Consider the following 12,886-nt stretch of genomic DNA (forward strand, 5'->3'; position numbering starts at 1 on the left):
AATAAATTTACGTTGGAGAGAGTAGTAGAAGGAAATTTAGAGTCATAGTTATGATTTGATCAAGGAGGGTCTTGAAAGTCAGGGTACGCTTTGGAAATTAAATTAATAAGTCCTCATTGCCAATTCAGGTTCACCTTGAAATATTCTTTATCCTATATATCAATACATTGTAGCAGACTTTATGTGACAGAGGGGTTTGGGGAAAATATTGGCTTTTTAGAAATTTTGTCCTGATTTTTCTGTTTATTTTGTGAAAAAATCTATTAGGGTTAATGCTTTAACATTTTTAAATATTGCATTTTTGAAAACATATCTTGCTCCTTAATCTCAGTTGGCCAGACTACTTGCAATTAACAGTATCAGAAGACTGCAACAGTCTTTGCCTTATTTTCTGCCTTGAAGCATGCCAAAATATCTTTGAGTCAGGGACAGCCATTGCATATGTGACAAAGGATTTTTTTCTTTCATCTCAATTAAAATAAATAAATCAACTTACTCCCTGCCCCCACAAGTGGTGGGAAAGAAATGAGATTAGCCTATGAGTAAAGTCAAGGTTTGAGAATACTGTTATAAAGCCTTTCAAAAAATGATTTTTCTAACATCCTATTCCACTGAAATTAATATTGTTGATGTCAACAAATTTTTTTTTATCAAATCTAATGAATTCTTTCAGCCATTACCATGTTTTGCATGCCTCTGGAGACACTAATGAAATAACCATTTCTGGCTGATACTCATACTTTGGCATTTATCATTTCCCTTGAGGTGGATATGTTTTTTACAAATTTTGTTTCCTTTGTGGATTTGTTCTTCCATTCACACCATAAACTTGGCATTTCCTGAGTTCCATCTTCTACTCCAGTAGTTTCTCATTCTGCACAGGCTGGATGAGCCCATTCATAGCCTTGTCTTCAACTAACACTATATTCTGATGACTCCTAAATACATACTATAAACCCAGACCCTGTAATGAACTGTTGGACCACCTATTTCAACTATTTATGTATTTCCACATGGATGCATTTCCAAGTCAATATGACCTTCTACTCCATAAACCTAAAACCTATATCTTGAAATGGTGCCTCAGACAGAATCTTGGGTATCCTGAGCTCACTTTTCTCCTTCATCTCCTATCCATTTAGTTATCAAATTTTGTCAACTCTATTTATTAAATATAGGATTCATTATACATGCTACATCCACTGCTACTGTCATGATTCAGTTTAGGTCCTTGCCCTTTTTTCCTAGATTTCAGTTGTAGCTCTTTGACTAACCCGATTACCAGTTTCATCCTGCCCCCAAACAATCCTTTTCTGCCATCAGAATCATCTTTCTAAAAACAATTATAATCAATTATATCATTCCTTTTTCTTTCCATAACAAAGTCCAAACTTATTAGCCTTAACATTCAAGAATCTTTTGTGATTTGGCTCCTGAATTTACAATGTTATCTCTCATTCTTCCTCTTCAAGCAACTCTAAAGTTCCCACAATGCTCTTTGTTTAATATCCTGCCTTCTTACATATTGTTTCTCTACCTGAAGATTCTTCCCTTTTCCCACATTTCCCCCGTGCTGGTCTCTAACTAGCCCTCAGGATTCTAATCATCTTGAAGTGTTCCCTGAGCCTTCCCAGACTGAGCCAAAGGCCACTTTGCTCTACCACATCACTCTTGCCTTTATCAACCATACTACTATCACTCTGAATTATAATTATGTTCTCATTTTTTTTTCTGTCTCCAGACTGCAAATATTAGTCTTTCTAGTCTCTATGCCTAATTGCAACCATAAAGCTTCATCCCAAAGGGGTGCTTAAAGGGTATTTATAGAAATTTGAATTACAGAATTGATATAAAAGGAACTATGCTACTTTAAATCATTAGCCATCAAGTCCTTATTCATTAAAAACAATCATATATCTGTTGGTGATTATACTTACAGTGCTGTAGCTTTTCTATGCTCCTCAAAGTTCATTCATACTTTGTGTCAGAATGTGCTGAGGCATTTAATGCTCTGCCTTTGTTGTGGATAAAATGTTTCATTGCAAGACAGCTTTTACAGGAGCACAATCTATATATTTTACCAAAACCCTGGAAGTAACACAGAATTTAGAAGATCATACATGTCATGTGTTACCACATAGTTTTTTTTTTTTATCATTAAAGATTGAACAGCTTGTAACAGGGCTTTTGTCAGAAACTATCAGGTCAAGTCACTTAAAAGGAAAGGGTATTTTTCTTTACTACTTGTTAAACACAATTAAGAATCATCCATCACTTCTCTATGTGTAGTTTCTTATTTTGATCATCACTGCAAATGTACTGACTTTACCTGATCATTATCATCAATGGGAATTTGATCTCAGTGTTCCCTTCTTTGTTTCAGTATAAAGTAATGAATGATATTACAGTTAATGGGGGGGGGGGGAAATTATACTTCTGTACCAAGCATGTTCAAGTCAATTTAACAGTGTACATTTATCACAGGTAAGCCCTCTAAAAGGTGGCTATTTTAAAAAGCTGTTTTCTGAGTTCTTTTTCATCCTGTTAAATGGAAATAATACACTTTCTGCTATAAATATTGGTAATTTCAAAAGTTTTAAGTTATTTCAGCAAGATTTGCCTTTTATATTATAATCTACTAAAAATCTTCCTTTATTTTTACTTCTTAGTAATTTATTTTTACTTCTTAGTAATCCCAGAATGCAAAATAAGAAAAATAAGCAACTTCTACAAAATAAAGGGCAGGATAAAGTAGACATAAACCTGTAAATATAAGTGGAATCTGTTTTTTAAAAAGAACAAATTATTTAACTGTTATGATGTAAAAAATTTCAAATTAGAGATTAACATCTCTAAGGCCTAGAGTGAAAAAAATGTAGCATAGTAACTCAAATATTTAAGTAGTATTAAACACTTTTTTAAAAAAGTTATGGAACGAAGAAAGGAATAAAGAATAAAAATATGTTCCTGAAGATGATAGTGAAAAATTTGTTAATGTTTTAATACATGTGACTAATTGAACCTAATTTCTATGAGACTGTGTGTGTATATATATATATATATATATATATATATATATCTAATAACATATATATAAAATATATAGTCTGGAAAAATAAATACATATATGAAATACGTTGTTCTGGAAAATGTATATTCCAGATAGAACACTTGCTTTTGCTTTGAATTTTGTTGCTATTAATAATATTTACCCTTTAATGTTATCACATAGGTTCCATAAAATATAAATAAATATATAAGTATATATTTATAGATATTAAGTGTATAATATATAATAAAATATCTATTAATATGTAATATATCACAAATATATTAGCAAATTTATGTATGTTAATAAATAAGTATGAATACATACATATACAGTTATTTTTATATATTTACTAATATATAAAATGCCTTCTGGATCTTATTGTTTTAATATTAGAGATATCCCATCAGACTGATCGGTGGTCTTCTTAAAGCCATTTCTCCATCAGCAATTCTATTACAGGATCCATTGGTGGAATAATAATAAGCATCTTACTAGTGCTCCAAAATATGCATAATTATCCCATTTGAGTGTCATAGCCACTCTGTGAACTAACTTTCTTTATCATTTTGATTTTACTTATGAAGAAATATAGATATAGTAATATTAACTGACTTAAACAAGCTGGCATTCAGTAAGTGGTAGAGCCAAAACTGGAACTCGAGCCTTCTCTCCAGAACTCCTAATTTAAGGAGATAGACCAGCAATAGGAAGATCTACATATGTGTCCCTTTAAAGAGTTTTGCTTTGCAAAAAATTTAGGAAAACTTATTAATCTCTTATGAAATGATTTTAAATTCATAAAAGAATTACCCATTTTCATAAAGCCTATAAAATATTATTTATAAGCACTCTTTCTTTGCATTTCTTTAGTTTCTATAGGTCTATTGTATTAAAAGTGATTCATAATTGTTTTGTAAGAGAAATAATATATAGACATGAACTTGAAGATACATGTATGTCATATGAAAATAAAGAATTATGAAAATTGAATGCCACATTTTTCTTGGTTAGTTGTTTAGGGAGTTTTTCTGCACCTCAATAAATCAGGATGTAAGCAAAAAAAAGCCAACTCTGTTAATTTTAGCAAACACTTCTGGCTATCAGAAACAGAACACAAAGAAAAAATAATTTCCTAGAAGGACCCCAGAAATTCAGTGAATACAAACTGGAATAAGTTTGGAAAATAGGCAGAAACCAAGCTGTCCCTGCAGAAACAAAAAAAACCAAACATCACAAATGCCCCCACTGGATTCTTCCCTTACTGGGTACCACTGCCATCCAACCACTGCCATCCAGAATAGATCCTAACCATACATTTGTCTTTGTTTTACTTTTTTTTTTATTCAAAGTCTAGGTAGTATGTGTTCAGTGGGTCAAATCCAGATCACAAGCTCAGGGAAGTAGAGTCCTTAGCCAGTTTCACTGGGGACACTTGCTCTCACCAAAACACAACCAATGGGAAACTCTATCCACCTAGAGGAAGAAAGGAAGACTGAGAGGGAGGGAAGACAGAAAGTTAGATACTAAAGAGTTGACACCCCTCACCACCACCCCCCCAAAAAAGAGGCAGATGTCTACTGTGGCATTCCTAATTATGAATTTGCATGAGAGTTGTTTTTGGTTGTGTGAGGCTAAGATTTTAAAGAAGGGAATAGCAGTCTTCTATTCACAGGAAGATGGGACTATCAGGAGTGTATGGAGAAAAGATAACCTTCTTTTCTACCTGCCTTGAGATGATTCACAGAATCAGGAAATACATTTGTTTCATCCTGTAAGGAATCAAGTTTTGTTTGGGTTTTACTTTTGAAATAGGTCATTTGTAAGTAGATTTCGACAAATTCTTAGGCACAACAGATGTTATTAAAGTAGCTTTGTGGAAAATAGTTGATATTCCCACCAAAACACTTGATTTTTATGTACCTTTAATAAAAGATTTCATCTACTCTCATTGTTTCAGCATACTCAAAAACAAAGAATTTCCAAGTTCATACTTATAGTTCATCTATCCATATTTATTTTTAAAATTTTTAATGTTTATTATTAAAGTTTTTTAATTTTTTTAATATTTTAATGTTTGTTTTTTTAATGTTTTAATGTTTTTTTTTGAGAGAGACAGAGCACAAGCGAGAGAGGAGCGGAGACAGAGGGAGACACAGAATCTGAAATAGGCTCCATGCTCCAAGCTGTCAGCACAGAGCCTGTCACCTTGCTCAAACTCACAAACCTCAAGATCATGACCTGAGCTGAAGTCAGATGGTCAACTGACTGAGCCACCCAAAGCCCCTCTATATTTCTAATTCATTTGTTTAACTGCTATCTAGACATTTCAAAAGTCACTCCAACATATCAAAACTTATGATTTTGTCCCTAGCCTATTTCTTCTCTATTTTGTCTCAGTAATGCTGTTTTCCTCCACCATTCCTGCAAAAATACTGAAATATCTACTAGGCTCCTTCTTTCTCCTACCTATATACAATCAGTTGCCAAATCTCTTGGATTTTACCCTTTAAATATTTCCCTGATGTACTCCCTTCTCTGTATTCCTACCCGTTGGCTTATCTCAGACTTTTATCATCTCTCATCTGGCCTTTGGCAATAGCTCCCAACTTTTTTCTGTAACTCCAGACTTATTCCCTTGAATATGTCTTCCACATGGCTACGAAGGATGCCTCCACAACACAAATAAGGCTATTGTTGCTCCTTAATATATATCTGACCACAGCCTCCATCTCCAAATTTACCTCTTTGCCTCTCCTTTAAGTTCATCAGCACTGGGCTGGTGATCTTCTGCAAAGCAGGCAAAAAGAATTGAAAAGAGATGAAAAGAAGGTTTTGACCACTTAAGTCAATGCATTTGCCCTCTCCCTGCTGTCTTCCCTCTGCCACCAACACCAGAGAAGGATACACTCTCTCTTTTTCTCTCCCTAAACCTTTTAAACCACATGATAGTTTAAAGTGAGACTGGATTAAGTTCCAAAAAACAAAAGTGACCATAAACTATGGAATCTACCTAAGACATAATTAAAGGATGTTAAATAAAAATAAAGCACGATTGAAAGCAGTGGTTTTACAAAATAAAACCAGTTTTTTTTTAAAGTCCAAAGACTCAAGATTCTTTAACAAACTGATTATACTCTGCTTGAGCATGATCTCTTTGGGAGTTTTTCCTGACCTGCTTCCCAATTCCTGGTGCACATAAGTATGTACTTGTCTCTCCTGTCAACTTATGAGTTTCTTTTAAGGGTAAGGGTTGGGTCTTTCATTTTCCTAACCCCGCCATTTTAACACAGTGCCTAACAGACAAGTGATTCTCAATAAATGAATATTGTATGTGTCAATGATGGATGACCGTCAATCAGTGAATTCCCAGAAATGCTAAAACATAATGACCATTTTTAATGACTTCCAATGTTATTCCTTTTTAATTTCTCAGGTATTATTTATTAATATTTCCTCATTTGTAGTATAAAATATATTAAAATTAAAAACAACATATTACCCTACTTACATCTATTTTCAAATTTATATGTATTTTCAGCATTTTAACACAAGTGATTTTGGGGATCATTTTATTTTTTAATTTGTTTTGTAGGTTTTAGAAATTTACATATTGATGACCAGATAACTCTCATCCAGTATTCTTGGATGAGCTTAATGGTGTTTGGACTAGGATGGAGATCTTATAAACATGTCAGTGGGCAGATGCTATATTTTGCACCTGATCTAATACTAAATGAGTAAGTAGTAACTTGATTTTTGTTCTTATTATTGCAGTGTATATGTAGGATAATCTTAGAAATTACATTTCAATAGATGATTATACTATTGGTATCCTAAATAAAAGAATTTTCCTGAAAACTTTATCAGAATTATCTCAGGATATAGCTTGATATAACAAAATTAATAAAATTGTTATCATTATATTAGTAATTTGATATTTGGAGTTTTCCCCTTTTGTTTCAATGTGTCAAGAAACATACTTAAAGATAAAATGAAATTTTTAGTTTACCAAATTAAAATTTTATACCTTTGTACTGATGAAGATAATTATGTAAATTAGAAATAATTTTGCTTGAAAGTATTGACTTACCTTCAGAAAATAAAGACATTATCTCTCCTCCTAGAGGAAAAATCACTAATAATTTCTTTTAGAAATTAAAAGATAAATATTTCAATTTTCTTGGCTGTATTTAAATTACTATAATTAATTTTCTATGTATAACCTTAAACTGAATAAGAATCTTTTTGTGGAAATACTTATACCATTCTAATGATGAATGCTGACTCAGAATTTTATAGCATATAAGTTACTTGTATAAGTCTTTATAGTAATGGATAATTTTCATATATTTTAATTCCATTTTGCCCTATAATCCCTTGAAATAGGTAAGGAATCAGCATCCTACATTTTACAGTTCAGGAAATAAGCTCAGAGGAATTGCATATCCTGCCAGAGAATCTGAGTGGCAGGATTAATGTTAGTTCTTCTGAGTCAAAATCTAGTTTTCTTTTCACTATTTGTGTTAGCCGCATGTGACTAATGTAGATATTGCAGAACACATGGTTGAGAAAATACCTTTAAAAAATGTCCCCAACCTTCAGAATTAGTGTTTGGCCTTGTCAATTGTTTAATCCTTTGTAATGTTCTCTCTTCTTGATCACCATACATTTCCCCTAGAATAGTTCACAGCATAACTGTTCTACACTGAATACTCTCAACTGAATACACTGAACTATTCTATACTCTTCAATTTCTGTGAACTGAATCCATTCTCCCATTGGATTACATGTAAAATTTTATATATTTTTAACAGAAAAAAATCATAAATAAATGATTTCCTCAGCTCCACATTCTCAACTCCTTAGGTTTTTAAAATGTAATAATGAAAGTGAGAAGCAACATGTGTATTTAATATGATTTTCTAACTTTAAAATTTCTTAACTTCAAAAAATTCAGCATTGTGAATGATTTACTTTATTGGTTTATTTTGCTTAAACTTCAAAATATTGAGTGTGTTTACAAAAAGACATTTTTAATAATATATAAATTACCAAATGCCATTTTCTCTGGTAAATCACACAAACTGGCTAAGACACCATGTGTATGTTTTTTCCTTCTTGCTTTCTCTTGTGTGTGTTGTGTGTGATATAAGACAGAGGATGAAGGAATCATCATTTTATTCACTATGCCTCACCATGTGGCAGATTCCACAGGAGTTTGTCAAGCTTCAAGTTAGCCAAGAAGAGTTCCTGTGTATGAAAGTATTGCTACTTCTTAATACAAGTGAGTGACTACAAGCAATTTTTATAAGATATTTACTTTCTTAATTTTTAATTCAATGGGAAAGTCTCAAATAACAATATGATCATATCCTTATACATGAGGTATAAATCTTAGATTGTGACTGCAAAGGAGAACCACCTAATATACTGTCATAGACATTAATAAACTTACTTCACACTTGTCAGGTTTTATATGAGAGTAAAATAGTCCACAAGTTCAGCCAATTATATATATTTTTTCAGATAAAACATGATTAAATGACATTTTCATATTCACCTAATTAAGTTTATGAACTAGATACTATTACATAAACACAAACGATCTTCCTTCCACTCCCACTCCATAAAGGACTTACTATATAAAATACACAATTTTGTTTGGAACTATTCTCTTAATATCAGAATAGGCTGTTATAACATATATCTACAAAGATCAGTGGCATAACACAATAGTTTATTTGTCACTCATATTCACAGTCCAGTGGGTTAGCAAGAAAACCCACATTCCTTCCGTCTAGGGACTCCACTCTTACATAGCAGCTTGGAGTCCTCCATTTAATCTGAATAGAAGGTAAGCACCTAGTGATAAAAGATATGGAAGTGAGGCCTGAGAGTGTTATATGTCACTTTTACCCACATTCCATGACCCATATTACCTGTAGGAGAGGCTAGAAAATGCATTTTAGCTATACACCCCAAAGAAACATGAAACATAGATTGGTCACCAGAAGAACAGGCAAATATCCATCTCACTCTCTCATACACAAAGAACACACATACCTCTGCCTCAGTGGATTCCCAAAGATCTGGGTGAGAAAATTTTTAAAAACTGCTTTCACTTTCCACCTTTTTCTGTGTCCTTGGAACATGCACAGTTAGGCTCAGCCTTTGAATTTCTGAACTGATCCTTCTGTCACTCATAGTGATTTGAAAGAGAACCACTGAGAGCTAAGACCTTAGGTAGAAGGTGAGCCAAGGGTCTTTCTCAGTAGCATCTTTTCAAGTACTTCTTTCTAATAGCACAAACCTCAAATAGTGGAGGGGTGGGGGTATACATCAGGAGAAAAGGCACAAAAAGCACTAATGCCTTAAAAAAAAAGTTTTCCTCATGAAAATTTATGAAAACACAAGGACAAATACAGGATCTAAGGATCCATAGTCCTATCCCCCTACCTTGAAAACACTATTTTGAACAGAGGCCCTCAAGTCTAATTTGATAAAATATCATAAAGGGGACTAAAGTATTGATATGGAACTAGCCAAGAGAGTCAACTAAAATAAACTTAATATTACAGTATTTAACCCCTTTCTTGACAGTAATGAATCCTATAGCAGTTATGTTATAGATAATCCTAGATTTCCCAAATTAGTTAATATTATTAACATAATTCTATATTATAGATAGGCTACATTGTGCTGGAGGTCCAAACAGCCCTAAAATCTCAGTAGCTTAACAAAAAAAATGTTAAGTATATACTTTTCCCGCTATATGTCCAATGCAGATCAACAGGGAGGCTCTGCTCATTGTTGTCCCTCAGGTGCCCAGGTACATGGGAGCTATATCTTGACATGCATTTCTCCAATCACTAGAGCATTGGTAAGGAAGGAAGTGGTGAGGAAAGGAAGTGACATACCTATAACTTCCATTCACACACCATAGAAAGCAAGATTCTTGGCCACTTGCAGCTTCAACAAAAGGGAAACAGCAATATTTACTGAATAGTACTTATGATTTCTACAAATTCTAATAAAAATCATAATGGGATTTTTGAGGAGAGACTTGGCAAAGCTTTTGGGAAGTCATATTTAAATCTTAAAAACTAAGTACATAAGTATTACAAAAATTTTGAAGTGGAGACGAGAGTTAGAAATCTACACTAATTAACACAGCATGGGAGAATAGATATACTGAATTGTTAGTAAAGTCAGACTTGTATATATTAGAACTTAATATACTATAGTGGAAACATCACAAATCAATGAGCATGGAGCAAATAGATATTCTTAGGAAAAATCAGTTTTATGTTTGAGGAAAACTCAGTTTGGATATTTAGCTCAAGTTATATCCTAAAATAAATACCAGATAATTGAGTTATATGTTCACACTTTAAAAGTTAAAAACACACTGTAAGGAATACAAATGATTTTGATATTTCAAATAGGGAATACCTTTTTAAAAATAAATGCAATTTATTTGGAGAGTTGACAAAAGAAAAGTTCAATGATTTGATACATAAGTATTTAAACCTCCAATGTGCCACTAAAAATTAAAATAAAATCTCCCAAGGAAGTATGACAAGTTGAACACACCACTGTTCACTCTAAAACTACACTAAAATATTACCAAAGTGATTTTTTAAGAACTAAGAGAATGAGGGGCGCCTGGGTGGCGCAGTCGGTTGAGCGTCCGACTTCAGCCAGGTCACGATCTCGCGGTCTGTGAGTTCGAGCCCCGCGTCGGGCTCTGGGCTGATGGCTCGGAGCCTGGAGCCTGTTTCCGATTCTGTGTCTCCCTCTCTCTCTGCCCCTCCCCCGTTCATGCTCTGTCTCTCTCTGTCCCAAAAATAAAAAAAAAATAAAAAAAGAACTAAGAGAATGAGAAGAGAAGCTCAATAGCTATGACATTCTACAAACCAGCAAACAGAACTAATTTAGCATACCTGAGAAAGTTGGATTCTAGGCCAGAAGTAAGAAAAACCAAGAGGTTTAATTTGAAATATCAAATCTTTGGCATGGTTCTCAGTTGGTGACAACAATGATTTTTTGAGATGAGAGTGAAGGTAGAGTTAAAAACACAAAGCTCTTTTTAAAATCTGGGTCCAAAAATCATTTAACCACAAAATTTTCCCTCTCCAACTCAGGCAGAGACCTTAGGTTATCCTCCTGAAGAGGATATAACAGAGGGTAAATGAACTGATGAAACTGTAGGCACTGTTGAGGGTGAGGGGTCTTATAATGACAACAGATTAATTATATACCAAATGTTGAGACACCGTCCTCCTGCATACTCTTACCCACCATCTCTCAGAACATTGTCTTCCAGGTTTATATCCTCTAGACAGGAGAATGAAAGACTCTTCTCTGCAGAATCTGTTAATAGCAGGTGTTTCTCTTTGAAATTGCTCAGCCATTTTGCCCTGAACTAAAGCTAACAGTCAATAAGTGCTACCCACTGAAACAGAACTATGTTTTGCACTCTTGAATATAAATAACCAAGGCATCTGAGGGAGGCCTTGACATCAAAGACAAAGACAAAACAGAAAGAAAAAAAACAAATTTGGAGAAAACAGAGATGATATAGGAAGATGAAAACCTCAAAAAAAATTAAAAAATCATCCCTTTTTAGAAAGATAATAGAACATATTGCACCCAAGAAACAACTATTTGGAAACAGAATTTACATTACAGGCATTGGTAGACAAAGTTAGAAAACCTCTCAAAAATAGAGCAAAGCCCCAAAAAATATAGAAAATCAGAATCAAGGAGGCCCAATACCCACTTAGTTGGAGGACTAGAAAGAGTGAACAGGAAAATACATAGGAGGAGAAATCATAAAGGAAATAGTCTTTTCAACAAAAGGTATTTGGAAAACTTCATTTAAAAATAAAAGAAGCTGGACTCTTATTAACTTAAAATATATCAAGACATAAATCTAAGAGATAAAACTATGAAACTATTAAAAGAAAACATAGGAGTGCCTGGGTAGCCCAGTCAGTTAAACGTCCGACTCTTGACTTTGGCTCAGGGCATGATTTTGAGGTTCATGAGTTTGAGCACCACATCAGGAATTCTTGCCTGCGAGTCTCTGTCTCCTGTCTCTCTGCCCCTCCCCCACTCATGGTCGCTCTCTCTCGCTCTCTCAAAAATAAGTGAACTTTAAAGAAAATAAAATAGAGGAAAAGCTTCATGATGTTGACTTTGGCAATGATTTCTTGGATTTGCCACCCAAAACACTGGAATTAAAAGAAAAAACAGATAAATGGACTTCATCAAATTTAAAACTTTGGTGCGTCAAAGGTCACAATCAACAGAATAATAAGGCAACCCACTTTATGGGAGAAAAAAATTGGAAATCATGTATCTGATAAAGAAAAAGTATTAACATCCAGAATATGTAAAAAATTACAATTTAACAATTAAAAAATTTTAATGGGCAAAGGCTTAGACATTTCTCCTATGAAGGTATACAGATAGAAATTAAGGAACAACATCATTAGGGAAATACAAATCAAAACCACAGTGAGATGCCACTTCACACACCCATTAAGATGATTATTTACTGTCACTAAAACAAAAAGTTCTACTAGAAATCATAATATATACTATGTGACTCAACTGTAGTAGGATTTTACATGACTAATAAATACTGAATATTTATATGACTAATATTACAAAAATGATATTAGGAAGATGAGAAATAGGATGTTGTGTGTGTGTGTGTGTGTGTGTGTACACATGTGCATGCACTAATGATGTGGAGATGATGGTAGATCTGAAAGATGGAAATAGAGTTACAGCCTCATTTTCCGTAGTGGAAAATCAAAAGTTAAA

The 12,886-nt window shown here is 33.4% G+C and overlaps 1 protein-coding gene across 2 annotated transcripts in view; it reads left to right on the forward strand.

Annotated features, from left to right (window-relative positions):
- The window catches only part of PGR (progesterone receptor), a 107,188-nt gene that overhangs the window by 80,091 nt on the left and 14,211 nt on the right, over positions 1-12,886 (forward strand). For both annotated transcript variants that reach the window (XM_058687385.1, XM_058687386.1), the window contains 2 exons: positions 6,645-6,789; positions 8,206-8,336. In XM_058687385.1, coding sequence (XP_058543368.1) covers positions 6,645-6,789; positions 8,206-8,336 — 276 coding nt within the window. The remainder of the gene's footprint in view (positions 1-6,644; positions 6,790-8,205; positions 8,337-12,886) is intronic.

This window comes from Neofelis nebulosa, chromosome 10, assembly GCF_028018385.1.
Source record: "Neofelis nebulosa isolate mNeoNeb1 chromosome 10, mNeoNeb1.pri, whole genome shotgun sequence".
Lineage (NCBI taxonomy): Eukaryota > Metazoa > Chordata > Mammalia > Carnivora > Felidae > Neofelis > Neofelis nebulosa.